This window comes from Dipodomys spectabilis, unplaced genomic scaffold (genome assembly GCF_019054845.1).
Source record: "Dipodomys spectabilis isolate Male_0828 unplaced genomic scaffold, ASM1905484v1 ptg000257l, whole genome shotgun sequence".
Lineage (NCBI taxonomy): Eukaryota > Metazoa > Chordata > Mammalia > Rodentia > Heteromyidae > Dipodomys > Dipodomys spectabilis.
In genome coordinates this window covers 579,048-596,541 of record NW_024870934.1, presented here as the reverse complement: position 1 = coordinate 596,541, position 17,494 = coordinate 579,048, and the positions used below count along the sequence as shown (strand labels likewise).

The following is a 17,494-nucleotide window of genomic DNA, read 5'->3' as shown; positions in this document are numbered from 1 at the left end:
CTGGGTGCCTGGGACACAGGTCACAGGAGACGGATCTGGGGTTCCTCTGTATAGGAAAGGAAGGAGGACGTTGTGCAGAGAGTACAGAGGGAAGCAGTGGCCTTTCTGCAACCCCAAAACCAACTCAAGGTGGTTTTCCAAGTGGAGCAGCCCCAGGCAGGAAGGGCCCTGGGGTGCCAGCTCTGGAGCAGGTTTGTCGATGCTGGACATCGTCCAAGGATGTGATTACCAGGTCACCATGGAAACACATTCTTCACCCTGCTCAGAGCTGTGTGGGGTAGGTGGATGCACACGCTCTCTCCTATACTATAGCTATGGCTTCCTCACCAGTAGGCTGCCTGAGGGGCAGGACATAAGAATGGTACGGGACTGGACAAAGAAAGACCACCATGAGCCTAGCTCCCAGTAGAGAACTTCAAGTACCCAGCAAACCTCCGGCTCCCTTTGTTCTCAGATCTCGTCAGGGTGGTCACCATGCCAAAGTCCGTGATTATGGAAGGTTTTGTGGAACTTTGTCTTGTGACTCTAGCTGTTGAATGGTGTCCAGCAAGGAGATGGGGAAATACCTTACTTCAGGATTCTAAGCAATCCCCCCACCCCGTTTTTTTTGTCAGTCACGGCACTTGAATCAGGCCAGGCGCTGGCTGGCATTCTACCACTTGAACCACAGCACCATGTCCAGTTCTCTGGTGGATAATGGGAGGTAAGAGTCTCACAGACTCTTCTACCTGGTCTGGCTTTGAACTATGATCCTCAGACCTCAGCCTCCTGAGTCGCTAGAATTACAGGCATGAGCCACTGTTGCCTAGCTGAACCCATTTTTTCCCACACTTTTCATGTTTAGAACCATAGAAAGTTTGCAAAGGTAGAGCAGAAAATTTCTGTGTTCTTCCTTTCCTGGGGGAGACATCTCCTAAGTACTGGTGAAAGAAGCCACTCTGCTTCCTTGGGATTTTCCACTGCCTGATCCAGTCCAGAACACCGCTACACCTGTGCTCTCCATCTGACCATTTCCATCTCTCTTTATCGTCACGACCTTGAAACTTTTGTGGAGGTCAGACATTTGGTTTGTCTGATGTGTGCTCGTCATTTGGTGGAGAGAGATCTCAAGGTGCACGCCTGAGGGTGCGTTTGTGCACTCCATACCTGGCACACCCCAGGCCTGGCATACTTCACACCTGGCATATTCCACACCCAGCACACCCCACACCTGCATACTCCACACCCAGCACACCCCACGCCCATGCTGCCAGTCAACCTCCAGGCTTGGGGGAGTGGTGTTTGCCAAGTTTTCTTTCCAGAAAAATTTTGTTTTCCTCTCCATATTCTGTGTCTAGATGTGAATTCCTAGCATAGCCTTTCCTTGGGGAGAGCTTAAGTGCCATCTTCTAGGGCCAAAAATACCAAGAAATCTGCAGATGTATGTGAATCCCCAAGCCAGAGATTCTCGAGGATCACAGGGAGATTCTCTCTGGGACTGCACAGCGCTGTGTCTATGAAGTGTGGCTCATGGTGCTCGTGGCCCCGCATGACTCCCACGTGACTCCCAGCTCAGGAGGAAGCGCTGCCATGCACCGAGGGCGAGTTTTCTGCTATGCTTGTTGGAATTCTGCTGCAAAGACTTCTCCCTTTCTACCATTTAATTGAATATCAAGTGGGGTCTTTCAGATGACGTTTGTTCCCTTGTGCGTGTGTGTATGTGTGAGTGTGCACACACACACACACACACAAGCCAGTCCTGGAGCTTGAACTCAGGGCCAGGGCACTGTCCCTGAGCTGTTTTGCTCAAGGCTAGCACTCTACAGCTTGAGCCACAGATCTACTTAGAACTTTGTGTTGCTTAATTGGAGATAAGAGTCTCACAGACTTTCCTGCCTGGGCTGGCCTTAATCGCCAATCCTTAAATCTCAGCCTCCTGAGTATTTAGAGTTAAGCCATCACCTGACTTTTAAAAATTTTTATTATACAATTTATTAAAAAAAACTTTTCATAGAATACATTTTCTCATTAGCAATTCCCAAAGTGGAAAAACTACTTTGTTATTTACTTTTGAGGATGAAATCTGTTTGGAATCTGAAATATTTTAGTACATCCATAGGGGAAATCTTGTTCCTAAATTTTAGTACATCTACTGGGGAAGCTCTCAGGTACCCTTCTAGCATTTAGAAATTTGTAATGTGAAATAAAGCACCTTTGAATTTTAAAATTTCTATAGAACATATGAACAATTCCAGTATCAATAGAAATGAAAGACACTTCCAAAACTTATATACCGTCCAATTTTCTGCCACGTCTTTACTCAAGAATGAATAGGCTGCTGGGCGCTGGTGGCTCACGTCTGTAATCCTAGCTACTCAGGAGGCTGAGATCTGAGGATCGCGGTTCAAAGCCAGCCCAGGCAGGAGAGACCGTGAGACTCCTATCTCCAATAAAACCACCAGGAAACCGGAAGTGGCGCTGTAGCTCAAGTGGTAGAGCGCTCGCCTTGAGCTGAAGAGCTGAAGGACAGCGCCCAGGCCCAGAGTTCAAGCCCCACGACCGACCAAAAAAAAAAAAAAGAATGAATAGGCTTTCCTTCTGTCCATTATTTCCAGGACAAAAACAGAAGTATTATTATGTACTGATAGCAGTAAAGCTAAATTCTTTTAAGAAATTGATACATTGATAAGTTAAAAGACAAAAAAAAAAACCCTCAAACAAAACAAAAAACCCGACCATACGTACTGCAGACACTATGAGTTTTGTGAGGTGGGAGAAACACATTCACTCACCACAACACAAAACGGAGCCTCAGTTTCTTAGATCTAATTCCTCTCAAATCTTTCCTCCACATTAAATTCTGAAAATAGCCATGTAATCAGGAGAAGCTGTATCCAGCAGTGTACTCATCTGTTGCTTCTGTTTTTACTGCAAGCTGAATGGCAAGACAGAGACAAATGTGCATACAATCAATTCTTAACGGATGAAGTGAGCCTTGCAGATGCCCACGTCATGATAGTTGAAGTAACAAAGGCCAGCAAAGGTTACAGAGGAGAAGAGCACAAGGGCCGCCCTGGCAACTTTCGGCAACGTATCCCCATGTACAAAATCAGTAACAACTTGTCCCAGGCCCCAGTAACTATGGAGTGTGAGGGCTGCAGACAGAGAGTAGTCCATCGCGGAGCAAGGATTCAAATATGCAGCTGGAAGCAGGCCCAAGAGGCCAACAGCAAGAACCCTCTCACCAGTCCAATGGAGAGATGCAGCTGTGGAACCAGCATGTCGGCCTGGCAACAGGTTTCCACACCATCCTGGAGTAGCAGAATCCTGGAGAAATGCTGAGACATAAGCAGGTCTAACCTCTGAGGTTCGGCGGAACAGAGCTCGGCCTCCTCGGGCACCGCAGAGGACGCTCAGCCTCAACACAGACGTCATCTTGCTTCTGGCTTTTTTTTTTTTTTTTTTAAGTTTTATGAACTTCCTTTGTTTTGGGCCTGATCTTAAAAGATGCACCAAACTATTTTCTTTTTTGGAGCCCTAGAAACAGCTTTTACTCCAGGGAGTTCCAGAGAGTTTGACACTTTTATTGAAAGATGGTATTTAGGAGCCACTGTTTGGGATTTAGGTGTGTGAGTTGCAGTTTGTAGATCTTCTTAAGTGGAAGAGCGAGGAAACATATCCGTCTGTGTATGTGTGCACGTAACTTTACTTTTAGACAGGCACATAAAGCTGGGCCTTCTCACCATGCAGGTGCTTGCCACGCCTCCTGCTTTATGATTGTATGATTCTAAGAAGTGCACAGGTATCTCATCGTTTGAGCTGATTTTCCCAGTGACCAGTAATGCTGGGGACTTTACATGCTGACCTGCAGTCCTTGTGCTGGCTGGCCAGGGACTGTCCAGAGATCCTTGCCTGTGGTTCTGTTGGGTTGCTAAGTCTGGATTAAAAAATAAATGTGCTGAGCACTGGTGGCTCACGCCTGTAATCCCAGCCACTCAGGAAACTGAGATTCGAGGATCACAGTTCAAAGCCAGCCCTGGCAAGAAAGTCCGAGACTCTTATCTCCAATTAACCACCAGAAAACCGAAAGTGGTACAGTGGCTCAAGTAGTAGAGCACTTGCCTTGAGCTGAAGAGCTGAGGGACAGTGCCCAGGCCCAGAGTTCAAGCCCCACAACTGACAAAAAAAAAAAGTAACAGACGCACGTTTTCTAATAACTATGTAAGTTGCAAATATTTTCTCACAGGCTCCAGCTTGGTTTCTCCTTCTCCTCCTAGTCTTCCACACAAAGTTTTCTGTTAACAGGAGCCAAGTAACCAATGTCTTGTGCTGTCATATCTGAAAACCCAATGCCGAACCCACGTCAGACATATCAGCTATGTCACATTTTGCCTTAAAAGCTTTGTCGTTGTGTGAGATTTGGTTGCTCTTCCCATGTAAACCTCCCTGGCCCGACACTGTTTGATGAAAAGGCTAGATTAAAAGCAGTTTACTTATTTTGCTATTACACATAGAATTACACAATTGCAGACTCCAGGGGTTCATTGATTGTCCATATGAACACGAAAACAATACTGGAATGTTCATCTTACATCCGGAGTCCCGGCCAGATCCACATATTAGTTTGGAAACTGCTTGTAGGTGCTATGTAATTTGTTTCATGTGAGATGAGGATCGTTTTATTTCATCTTTCTTTTAAACCGGGGGCCATTTGTTTCTCTCACTTCTCTCCTTCCACTGGCCAAGTCTTTGAAGATGACTCTAGCTGTTCCAAGAATGGATGTGCATGCTATGTCCGCTGATGTGGGGGAAGTATGTGTCATATTGCCCAACATGGGGTTAGGGCGCTTAATCCCTTGCCAGGAAGCATGTTTTCTAGGGTTTACTAGCATTATCTCTTGGAGACCAGGCTCTGGGGTGAGGGAACATCCTCTTTACCTCTGAGAATGTTCCTTGTCTGATGTTACATTTGGCACGCGGTTCCTGTAGCTCCCCAGCCCTCTTTGGGTGTGTTTACACAGCGAGCACTTGCTACCCTCCAAGTGTCAATATTCTCATATTTAAACAGATTTCCTGTAGTCAAAGTGATCTTTCATTCCTAGTTGGTGACACAGTTGGTCATGGATGAAAGTTGAATGTTGAATGTCTTTCTTCCTATATTAGTACAGTTGTGTGCCTGTTTCTTGAGTCAGTTTAGTTATTTGTTGGTCATGGGGCTTGAACTCTGGGCCTGGGCGCTGTCCCTCAGCTCTTCAGCTCAAGGTAAGTGCTCTACCACTTCAGCCACAGCGCCACTTCCAGTTTTCTGGTGGTTTATTGGAGACAAGAATCTCACGGACTTTTCCTGCCCAGGCTGGCTTTGAACCACGATCCTCAGATCTCAGCCTCCTGAGCAGCTAGGATGACAGGTGTGAGCCACCAGCACCTGGCCTATCTATTTTTTTTTATCTTCTGGGTGTTATTTTAGTTATTTTTACTGCTGGGTCTATCTTGCACTACTTGAATAAACCCCACTTGATCATCAGCATATATGCCTCTGTTCAAATTGCTTTATTTTGTTCAGGATTGTTTCATTAGTGATTTTTTTCTTTTGGGAGGGAGGTGGTAATTCCATTTTTAGTGTTGATCTTGACATACAAGCATACTTGCTCTCATAATATAGATTGGGATATGTTGTCTTTTGTTTTATTTTTCTGGGAGATGGAGTACATACTTATTTTTGTCTTGTTTCATATATATTTGGGCGAACTTACCAGTAAAGCTGTCTTGACCACCAGGTTTTGGCTTAGAAGATGACAGATTTCTTTATCAGATGTGGAACTCTTCATTTGACCTATTTGTTCTTGAATATATATTTTTAGTTCATGTTTATCACGGAGCTGGGTCAGGCCATCTTGTCGTGATGTTGACATGGTGTTGACGTGATCAGCATAACGATGTTTCCGTCTTTATTTATCTTGAAGGTTTGGGACGTGAGTGCTGATGGCTTCTCTTATGTTCTTGACATTCATAATTTATAACATTTCTCTTTTGGCTGTCTGTCCAGCTAGAGGTTTCAAAATGCTATTGATTTTTTAAAACTTTTTCAATTTCTTTGATTTAAAAAATTGTTTTAGTCTTTTCAATTTTATAAATTTTTGTCCCTGAATTTTATTATTTCTTCTCTCCTGCTTGCCTTGTGGATAATTGGAATTCCTTATCTAATTTATCCTTAGGTTACTCATTTAAGATTATTTTCTAATATAAGTCTCTAATGCTATAGATGGTCCTCTAAGCGCTGCTTTAGCTGAATCTCTCATATTCTCACAAGCTGTCTTTTTATTGTCATTGACGTCCAATATCATTTATTGTCATTGACGTTAATTTCCCCAGAGGATTTCTTTGGATCCATTTCTGGGGAAGTATGCTATTTTGCTCTCAACTGAGTAGGGATTTTTCGGGAATCTTTGTGGCTGATTATCTAGGTCAGCTCAGTCTCTGGCACATACTTTGCATTCTTTTTATAATTTTTATTCTCTCACCTTTACTAAGGTTTCCTTGATGGCCTGGAATTTAGTCTTTTACAAGCAATGTTCATCTCACGGGGGTGGGCCTGAGGCTCCATCGTGAGGCCATGTTCTGGTGTCAGGTCAGGAGGCGGGCATCTCCGGTCTTCCCGATTTATGTCTCCAGGGAAGTGAGGAAGGTCCTGCTCCGTTGTAGAAGCTTCCATCCCTTTGGATCAGTCAGGTTTTTGCTTCACACGTCTGTGTTGCCAGAGAAAGGACTCTTGCATCATTATGTAACATCCGACTTTGTTGCTGACAATATTCCTTGTCCTGAATTACGCTTTGATGTAATTAAGGTATCTACTGCTAATGTTCTTTGCTCTGGGTTTGTGTAAATGACATTTTATACCCCTTACCTTTTCCTGCATCGATGCTTCCATATTTAAAATAGATTTCTTGTGGGCTATCTAGAGTTAGCTCTTTAAAAAAAAATCCAACCCAACAATCTTTGTCTCTTAACTGTTGTGTCTATACTGTTCATATATAATTATTGGTTTAATTGCATTAAAATCGACCACTTCCCCAATCAGCTTTCTATTTACCCCCTTTCTGTATTCTGTGGCTGCCATGGACCATGTCTGCAGGCCTATTTTATTTCACTTGATTGCTTATCCCTCTTAATTATTTCATATTTACCACGTACACACGGTCTCCTTCCCAGAGCCCTCAACGCCCTTTCCTCAGGGCTACCGTACTGCCTGTGACCGCTCCCTCCATCCCGGCCCCGCTGTGTGCCCTTCCATGAGCAGTTACAAGTGTGCCTGGGCCTGGGCCTCTGCGGGCTCCCACGGTCCCTGCGGCAGGACCTGACCCAGTGCGGAGCTCAGCCGGTCCCAGGAGCTCCGGCACCCAGTGCGGAGCTCAGCCGGTCCCAGGAGCTGTGGCACCAGTACAGAGCTCAGCCTGTCCCAGGAGCTCCGGCACCCAGTGTGGAGCTCAGCCTGTCCCAGGAGCTCCGGCACCCAGTGCAGAGCTCAGCCGGTCCCAGGAGCTCCGGCACCAGTACAGACAGAGCTCAGCTCTTTCAAAGATGCAACACTGGCTGCTAAGCCTAAGGATGGATTTTTGAGGGTACCTTTAGAGCGGGCCCAGCCAGGTCCTTGTCTGAGACAGAGCTGCATTTCTTTTGTTTTCTTTTTGAACTTTTATAAAGGTCTGGCCGAGAAAACAATCCCAGGGTGCTCTGAGAAACATTAATAAAGCAATCATGCATAAGATATGCATTGTCACTAAAAAGGGAGACCATTATTGTAACTGTGGTAAACTGCTGAGGTCACCTAAGAGCATCGCCATGCTCCAGGGTGGGAACAGAGGTGGGGGAGAGGCCCTGCGGGGGTCAGCAGGCCGCAGTGCCAGCACGCCTCACTGGAAGCCGGTGAGGAACAGACTCCAGCGGGAATGGGTGCTGGGCACAGAGCCCAGGAGGACCATGGTGTGGCCACACTGGTCACTGCTCAGGCCGGTGTCCGGAGCCTCCACCGAGCTGAGACCCAGATGGATGAAGGTGTTGCATTTCAAACACATTGCTACCCGCATGTCTGCAATATGAAAGTGAGCACTGAAATCCCAGCGTCAGCTCTACCACTGGAGTATAAGTATTTGTTTACATTTTTATTTGTATTTAAGTAGTTGTACAAAGAGGTTATGATCACCATGTCCATTTATAAGTACAATGAAGTGTTGTTGAGAGTCAGGTGTGAATTCACCCACATTATGAGCACACCCACACCCACACCCACACACATATCTCAACTTTACATAGCACTTTATGTATGTGTGTTTTTTTCTGCTTTTTATTATTAAGATGTTGTACAGAGGGGTCACAGTTGCACAGGTAAGGCAATTAGTACATTACTTGTGGATCCTTGTTACCCCTTCCCTTCCTTGTTGGGCCACTATCCCTTCCCTCTCCCACCTCCCCACCCCTCCCCCCCGCGTCCCCCCCCCTCATCCCGACCCCCCCACCGCCATTCAAAGTTGTTAAGTTCATTTCCAATATACTGTCCTGTGGGTATCCTTATTGCAATGGGTCATCCTGTGTCCTTGTTTCCGCATTTTGTTATTCCCCTTCCCCTCCCCAAGTTAGACAAATGTATATACAAGATGCAGGGCACCAAAATCAAGTACAGTGACAACAGGGGATACACCATAGGGGGAAGAACATACAAAGGAAACAACAACAACAAAAAATAAAAGCACATGGTACATTTAAAACAATAACAATAATGACAGGTCTCTTGTGTCCATATCTTAGGGCTCAGTTCACTTAGCATCATCTTACCTGGTCATTTGTACATGGCTTTTGAGCTGTCAGCTCATCTGATGAGATTATCCTGTATGTATACTAATTATTGCAAATAAGGGAAACCATGGGACCTAAATTTCTTTAGGACTGGGTATGTGTGGTTTTTAAAGACTTTTTCTTTTATTATTTTGCTCTTAAGTACCTTAATGAAGCCATTCCACAACATACACATATTTAAAACATTATGCTATCTGTGTGTGTATGTGTGTGTGTGTATGTGTGTGTGTGTACTGTATACCTTTCATTTCGTCTGTTGAAAACTCACAGATTAAAAAGTAAAACTGAGGCATGGCTGTGCTGTGTATGAGAACCAGTGGGTTCAGTGAGTCTGAGCAGTCTGGAAGTTTCCAGAGAAGTTTACCTTGTAGCTGTGTGGGCACCGGGTGCCTCTCCGCAGAGCGAGCGGGTGTCTGTGCAGATAGTGTCTGATGAGTGGTTGTAGATGTTTTGTTTGTGTCGGTCCTAGGCTGAAACAACCCAAACAAAGGGCCCCCCATGGGGCTTTGAGGCGTGGTGGGGTGCCTGTTGGAAGGAGAGCACTCCGCAGGGAGGAGGCCGCACTGTCAGGACACACGCTAGGACGGGACCTGAGGACAGCCATGTGCACGGCGAGAAGCCCACACAGGGCCCACAGCTCGTGACCCCACGCATCCAGAGCTGGAGAAAATGCCGGAAAGTCAGGTCAGAAGTGACTGAGGGGAGAAGGGTGGGGTCCACAGGGTGGGGTCCACAGGGCAGGAGCAGGCCGTGGGGGACACAGCGGGCCATACTGGTGCTCACAGCAAAACAAGCCACTTTAGGTGTGTCCAGCAGCCATTCTTTCTGGCTGGCAGTTACACCTCCGTGGGCTGGTCATCCAGCTGCCCGGCGGCTTTCCATCCCTCTTCACATTGGTGTTCTTTGCATCCGCTGCCCAGTGCATGTTGGCATGGAATCCCAGGTTAGCCGGACGGCTCTCGATGTGGGCTGGGTCATGTCTGGCTTCCCGTAATTTATGACGGCCAGCATATGTGTGTCTTTGCTCTCTTTTGTCATCATTTCTGTAGACAGATGTCCTAGAAATGGAGTGGGTGGGTCAGTGGGCACGCACTGTGCCTTCTGCATGATAGTGTCCAATTGCCCTTCACAATTTCAAAAGCTCACCCTCACACACCAGACCTGACCTGGAAGTGTTCCCTTAAATTCTGCATTATCAACGGGCATGAAGGAGCTCTTTCCCTGCCCTCGGCATCAGTCTGCAGGCCAACGCTCGGCTGTTTGGAGCTAAGCTAATGGGAAGGGGGACCCTGTCATTTCAAGGGCACCTCGAGGCTGTGGCTGGGTCTGGCTGCCACGGAGGCAGGTCCTTCTTCGCAGGGGATCGATGGACATCAGATGCCTGCCAAAGCAGCCCAATTAGTAAAGGGCCAGGCCATGGGCTTACTTCTGAAGTCCCGGCCCGCACTGCCCATCAGCAGAGATGGCAGAGAGAGGACTCGGCCTCCTGCCCTGGCCCAGGGACACAGGCGTTCAGCTGGGCGCTGCCCTGACTGAGTTCAGGCTTCTGCTGGCCACAGTTGACCTCGAGTGCAGCATCTAATGTATGTTTGCACAGCACCGTGTGGCATGCCCTGGTCCTGTCCACAGCTAGATCCCAGCTCAGAGCCTCCTCACCCAAGAGCCAGACACTCTCTGGCCCTCTCCTACCCTGTCCCTAAGCAAAGTAGCAGGAACGAAACCAGCGGGGGCTCCTCCTCCCACCGCGGAGGCCCCTTGGCCCAGGTGACCTGGCCTGACAAGGGAGGCACAGGCCTCTTGAGCCCCAATGTCCATACCACGGGGCACACGTGAGCTCTGTCGGCCCTGGCAGGTGCCCCCTCCGCAGCGAGCCCGGGCCAGCGGGAAGGGTGGGTTGTGAGGTAGGTGGTCAGGTTGAAGTACCAGGTTTGCATCGGGGCCCAGGCAGACGGTGACACCTGTGGTTGCATTGGAAGGCACAAGGCTCATGGGTGGCACCTTGCAGGAGTGAGCAGGGAGGGAAAGAGGGCAAAGGGCACTGCTCCCTTGGGAAGCCTCTCTGCTGTCTGTGTAGAGCTTGGGAGGAAGGCTGGCCAGCAAGGGTTCAGAGCACCCCAGCAAGGGGGGCAGAGCAGAAGGCTGCAGTTCAAGGACCAGGGAGCGCCCACCGGCCCGGGTATAGTCATGATAACTCATTTGAAAGTTGTCATGTAGAACGAGGAGGAGAGAAAAGGCAAGTGCGGAATTGGTGAACGTGAAGTGATTCTTTATATGAGGCCCTGCATTATGAGAAGAATCAAGAAATAGCTTCATGAAATACCTTATTTTCAGGCTCAATAGAAATGGACAACTAAGGTATAGATTGACTGATTCATTGGTAAAACATTTATTTATCCAACCAAAAGCCAGTTGTAGCTGAGGCTACAGTCCTGGACAAAATAGACCAAGTCCTGAGCTAATCATGTAGCAGGAGAGATACACATTGCTTGATCAAATGATGACATAAATAGATGACTATCCATTGTGGTTTCCAGACACAGTAAGCATGTGCAAAGGTCCTGAGGTAGAACACTGGAATTACAGTGGTGGTGACAAGGCCTGAGTCTCTTTTGGATCTGGCTGGTAACAGCAAGGGGAAGCCAGTGACTGCTGAAATCTAGACACTGGCCTGGTTACATGGACTATTGTCAGAAGACTTGTCCGGAATGCTGCCAGGCACGGGTGACCAGCGCAGGTCCTGCTGGGCACAGGTGGGCGGAGTAACTGAGTCTGCTAGGTGCTCCTCCCCACTCCTGTTCTTACCTGGCTGTCCTGGACAGCCAGGGCGGCCCCTGTTCCCATGCTTGGTCTCCGATCTTCATGAAGGTAGATTACAGTGGTCCTCTGCTCTCCCAGGGTGCGGCATGTCTAGGCAGCCATCATCCACACGCTTGCTCCAGGGACGGCAGAGCCATTATTCTCCCCTAGAGGAGGAGCCCAGCCCACAGGGGAGACATAAAGATGGCTGTCTCTCTCCCTGGAACCCCGACGGCCTTGAAATGTCATAATGCAGGGTTTAGGAACAGGATTCAGTTAGGACATACATGGAGTTAGACTAAGCCGCTGTGAGTGTGTTAGCCTGAAGATGGGCGGCCTGGCCTGGGCGGGGAAGGGGCTCCTCACTAGGGAGCAGGACAGGAAAGGCCCAGGGGGTAGGGCAGGGGGGAAGCAGGGAAGCCCTGGCACTGGACTCCGAGTGCTGGTCACTGGAAGCCAGGCCAAGCCTTGGCTGATGTGAAGAACGTTCTGGAGTCCAAGTGAGGAAGCAATCACTCATTGTAAGGACTGTCCTTGACTCAGTCTTTGGATTTGTTCCTACTTGAAGCAACCGCCCTGGGTTTGGAACTGCTTACGCCGTTCCTGGAGAACGGGGTCAGCAACTGGAAAGTCAGGTGGAAATTCCTTGCACAGCCAGAGGGTTCCTTGCACACTTGTAGGTAGGACAAGGAACTGTGAGAACAAGTTCACTATGCTGTGTGCAGGCAGCAGAGGTGAGCTCCATCCAGTGAGTGTGCAGATGGGGAGGTGAGCTCCGTCCAGTGAGTGTGCAGGCAGCGGAGGTGAGCTCCGTCCAGTGAGTGTGCAGGCAGCGGAGGTGAGCTCCGTCCAGTGAGTGTGCAGGCAGCGGAGGTGAGCTCCGCCCAGTGAGTGTGCAGGCAGCGGAGGTGAGCTCCGCCCAGTGAGTGTGCAGGCAGCGGAGGTGAGCTCCGTCCAGTGAGTGTGCAGGCAGTGGAGGTGAGCTCCGTCCAGCGAGTGTGCAGGCAGCGGGGGTGAGCTCTGTCCAGTGAGTGTGCAGTGGAGGTGATCTCCGTCCAGTGAGTGTGCAGTGGAGGTGAGCTCCGTCCAGTGAGTGTGCAGACAGCGGAGGTGAGCTCCGTCCAGTGAGTGTGCATACAGCGGAGGTGAGCTCCGTCCAGTGAGTGTGCATACAGCAGAGGTGAGCTCCGTCCAGTGAGTGTGCATGCAGCGGAGGTGAGCTCCGTCCAGTGAGTGTGCAGGCAGCGGAGGTGAGCTCCGTCCAGTGAGTGTGCATGCAGCGGAGGTGAGCTCCGTCCAGTGAGTGTGCATGCAGCGGAGGTGAGCTCCGTCCAGTGAGTGTGCATGCAGCGGAGGTGAGCTCCGTCCAGTGAGTGTGCAGGCAGCGGAGGTGAGCTCTGTCCAGTGAGTGTGCAGTGGAGGTGAGCTCCGTCCAGTGAGTGTGCAGACAGCGGAGGTGAGCTCCGTCCAGTGAGTGTGCAGACAGCGGAGGTGAGCTCCGTCCAGTGAGTGTGCATGCAGCGGAGGTGAGCTCCGTCCAGTGAGTGTGCAGACAGCGGAGGTGAGCTCCGTCCAGTGAGTGTGCATACAGCAGAGGTGAGCTCTGTCCAGTGAGTGTGCAGACAGCGGAGGTGAGCTCCGTCCAGTGAGTGTGCATGCAGCGGAGGTGAGCTCCGTCCAGTGAGTGTGCAGTGGAGGTGAGCTCCGTCCAGTGAGTGTGCAGTGGAGGTGAGCTCTGTCCAGTGAGTGTGCAGACAGCGGAGGTGAGCTCCGTCCAGTGAGTGTGCATGCAGCGGAGGTGAGCTCCGTCCAGTGAGTGTGCATGCAGCGGAGGTGAGCTCCGTCCAGTGAGTGTGCAGACAGCGGAGGTGAGCTCCTCTTTGGTCACATGACAGCTGGGCAGGAGGGCTGAGGCCATCTGAAGAGGACTCAGGTCCTGGTCAGTCTGGAGTGTGTCGCTGGCCAGTGTGAAGAGGCCAGGGTCATGGCTAGCAGAGCTGCTCAGCTTCCTCTGAGTGGGGGCCAGGTACCCGGCTGAGCTCAGTGTGGCCTGCCCTTCCAGGGCTCCTCCCTCCCAAGCTAAGGTGACCCCAGACCCTCCTTACATCTGAGCTGTGCGCCGCTGGCCCGCCCGAAGGTGGACAGGCTCACAGAAGTCCTTCAGGAAGGTCCAAGGACTCAACTCGGTGACAACTTTGGGTTTCTTTAGCTCGTGGTAAATAAATGTCCTCCTTGTACACTGGGAGCAGCCCCAACTCCCGGAGATGTCTCTAAGGCCTTTATTACCTCGGTAAATCCATTCTCAGTGGGTAAGAATTACAATAACTGCCGAGCCTGTGTGATGAGGTAGAAGTTTACAGCGCTGTGGGAATCACAGAACGTTTCCTTCCCAGCGGCAGGCACCAGCACGCTCAACAGCCGCTCCCTCCAGCGTGGCCAGGGGCTCAGGCTGCCGCTGCAGGCCCCGAGGTGGGCGAAGGCCGCGGGCAGGTGCAAGGCCAGCGTGTCAGCCTCTTGTTTTCTGAATTCTCAGGATGCTCTGCTTGCTGGTGCCACGGCTATGCTTGTCTGATCTCTCAGCTGCCCCAGCAGCCCTGGGTGTCGAGGACCAGCTAAGAGCAGGCACCAGAGAGGACACAGAAAGCCAAATCAACATACCAACTCCATAGGTTTCCAACTCTATGGCTTCTGTCTCTCTCCATGTTTCTCTTATAAACTCCAAAGCACAGTTTCATTCTGAAGTCACCTCTCAGTGACCCCATCCCTTGGAAAAAAAACCCACACAACAAAACCACCAGTCAGACTGAGCTAATCATCGGAGTCAAAAGTGGGGTGATAAAGACTTTTTCTAATGTGTTTCTCCCATTCAAGTTAGGTGACAATTTTGTTTATTTGGTCCAGGTAAAAACTCCAGGTGCATTGTGAGCTTTTTTAGAAGAATGAGAAATTGATTTTCTCCCTGTACAGCCTGGAGCACACAAACTCTTATAATCGCCATCCAATCTTTACAGCGACATATAAAAAAGGCCGCCGCTGCATATAAACTTGTCACAGCCAAGGCAGCCTGCGATTTCCAACCTGCGTCTCAATGGAGTGGAGGGCTCTATTAGGAAAGGATGTCAACACAGCACTCCGTGGCTGGAGCAGCCCTGTGTCTCCGGCCAAGCGGATGGACCAGCGAGGAAAACACAGGAGACCCCTGGGGATCAGGCAGGAGGGGCCCTGACCCTTCTGTGTAGCCACGGGAGGGGGGGAGGGCGGGGGGGGGGGGCGCTGAGGGCCGCCAGTGGCTCATGCCTGTAATCCTAGCTACTCAGGAGGCTGAGATCCAAGGATGACAGTTTGAAGCCAGCCTCGGCAGGAAAGACCATGAGACTCTTCTCTCCATGTAACCACCAAATGGCCGGAAGTGGAGTTGTGCTTAGGTGGTAGAGCGTTAGCCTGGAGTGATAGGACAACCCTCAAGCCCTGAGTTCAAGCCCCCAGATTGGCGTCACACACACACACACACACACACACACACACACACACACTAATAATGAAAAGCGAAGAAAACAACAGCAAAGTCCCTGCTGTCACTGTAGCTGTGAGCCTGGTTGGTTCCCAGCACCTTGTTGGAGCCACATGCTTCCTCTAACTTGGCTAGACTGTCAGTTACTCTGGGCACTGGGACACTGTGGCTTTAGGGCTGTCTCCAGTCTCCCAGCCTGAGCCCTGCCACCCTGGGTTACTACGACGGGGGCCGATCTGACCACGAGTCCGGGCGGCTGCCTGTCTCCTCCCGTCCCCCGCCTGCTCCCTGCCCCCTTCGCCATCTGCCACACGCGCTCAGAGCCACGTCAGGAGTGTTACACACACTCACCCTGAGCAGTTCACGCGGCAGACGGATGCATGGTGGTGCCCTTGGAAACCGCTTCATTTAAAATGCATCATTCTTTTACTTACCTGTGTGGGCCATACTCTGAACTTGATGCTAATGTTCCTTGGCTTATCATTCAATCAATAAGACCAGAGAACAATTGGTTTCTCCCACAAATGTCCTTAATTTCCTCGCTTTAATTCCCAGAGTCATTCTGGTTAACTCTTCAGTCTCGTGAGGTTTCAGCTTTCCGGCCTGGGCTGACGTGTGGAAGGAACTATGCCAGATGCTAAAATTCCCCCGTGTGAATTTCCAGGCTCCAACTCCCGCTCATCTTAATCCTTCGGTGGGGGCTGTCTACTTCTTGTACCCTAAAGTGACCTCATGTTAAATGCTCATGGGTTGTCATGTAAGAAGTGTGTCAGGCCCTGTGCACACCCAAATATGAAGCAAACACCATCATGTGTGTGTGTGGGGGGGGGAGGCATGGAGGAGTTTAGAGAAATATTGCCTGTAAATGCTCCATGAAGAGGGGACGCATGCCAGACCGAGGAGTGGAGGGTGCTGGGGTGCGTGCTTCAGCTAGCAGTTTGTTTTTCCAAATGAAAGATGTACTCTCAGAATTAGATATTAATAGTGCTGCGGTGGAAATTGACACAGCAATGTTTTCACACCACATCCTCGGGTGTCCTGATGCTGGTGAAGACGGGGCTGTGTGAAAATCGATGGTTTTATTAATATATACAGGACCCGGTCCTCATCCTGCTCAGAGGCTTTTTAATGAGGTCGATGCAGAAAACATGGAGTTTTGAAGAAAACCTGAATAAATGGGGTGTCAGTTCTGCTCAATCATGGCTGGCAGCGTGTGTTTGCCTTTCTCTCCTCAGACCCAGCCAGATAAAAAACTGCAGCATGTGGATGCCACGTGGTCCTGTAGAAGCAGGGCGGGCGGCCCTGCTGACCGAAGTCATGGAACCAGGCTGGAGCCATGTTCTCTCCTAAGACCGCATGCGTTCAGTCCCTGAGGTATCTGAGATGTGGCTTATGCTGCCATGTTTGCTAGTGCCGTGACCAGTGTGGTATCAACTTCCAGAGCCACTGAGAGGGCTAGTTAGGTGGAAGGATGGATTTTTTAAACATGGCGGGCTGTGGATCTGAGCCTTGTGGTTGGAAGAGAAGCCTCCTCTCATCCCATTTGCTCTCCTCCCGCAAGGACTGAAGGTCATGTGAGATTGCGCATCGTGACCCGCTGGGCACGTCGACCTCACACGTGGCTCCTCAGACCCTCCTCCGGAGCCACACAGACTTACCTATTGCATTTCTCTGAGAAAGAAGGGAGTTGCCTCTGCTGTCTGAAATCGCACCCCTGTCCTTTTCTTCCTGTATTTCTAATTGGCTGGTTGGGTGGAAGGCAAGGCATCTGATCATGGCTTGAGCAAGGTGAGAAGTCGCAGGTGGGGCCCTCCATCCCCGGTGTGATGGGAACCTCAACCTCTGCCCGCCTGGGTGCCAGGATTCTCTGAGTGTTGCAGTGCTTGGGACCTTTGGAGAAGGTGACAGTGGTGATGCATGTGGTTCACCCAGGCCTTGTCTGTGGGGGCTGAGTCTCACCAGCAGGCGGCAGTGGGCTGGGTCTGGGGAGGAGAGCGGGTGTTTGACCCGGGGTGGCGGCAGGCATGTGCATCCCTTCCTCCGGAGCTCTTGCTGTCCTGGGAGGAGAACACTGCCCCTCCCATGCAGTGCGGGAGCAAGCTTTCCTGGCGACTCTTATTCTGACCTAAGGAAACACCAGCGAGGATCCCTGGTGCTGCTCAGGAAGCCATTGAAGGTCACAATCATGGAAGACCACAGCCTCAGGGTCCAGGGACAGGACGGTTGGATAAACCATGCATATCACAAATGGACCAGGACGGCGGAGCTGCCCTCTTCCACCCGAAGGTCACAGGCCAGCTGTCCTTGGTGGTGGCTTGTCCTCAAAGCCTTGCATGCTGGAAGGGCAGTCCCAGGGGA

General features: G+C 50.3%; 1 protein-coding gene across 1 annotated transcript; it reads right to left on the bottom strand.

Annotated features, from left to right (window-relative positions):
• Positions 1–2,575: 2,575 nt before the first annotated feature.
• LOC122124981 (succinate dehydrogenase [ubiquinone] cytochrome b small subunit, mitochondrial-like) lies at positions 2,576–17,266 on the bottom strand. The gene is made up of 2 exons (XM_042699521.1): positions 17,262–17,266; positions 2,576–3,421 (listed from the first exon to the last, which is right to left on the bottom strand). Exon 2 carries the CDS (start codon positions 3,412–3,414, stop codon positions 2,956–2,958), a length of 459 nt encoding a protein of 152 aa, XP_042555455.1. The 5' UTR covers positions 3,415–3,421; positions 17,262–17,266; the 3' UTR covers positions 2,576–2,955.
• Between the last annotated feature and the right edge of the window lie 228 nt (positions 17,267–17,494).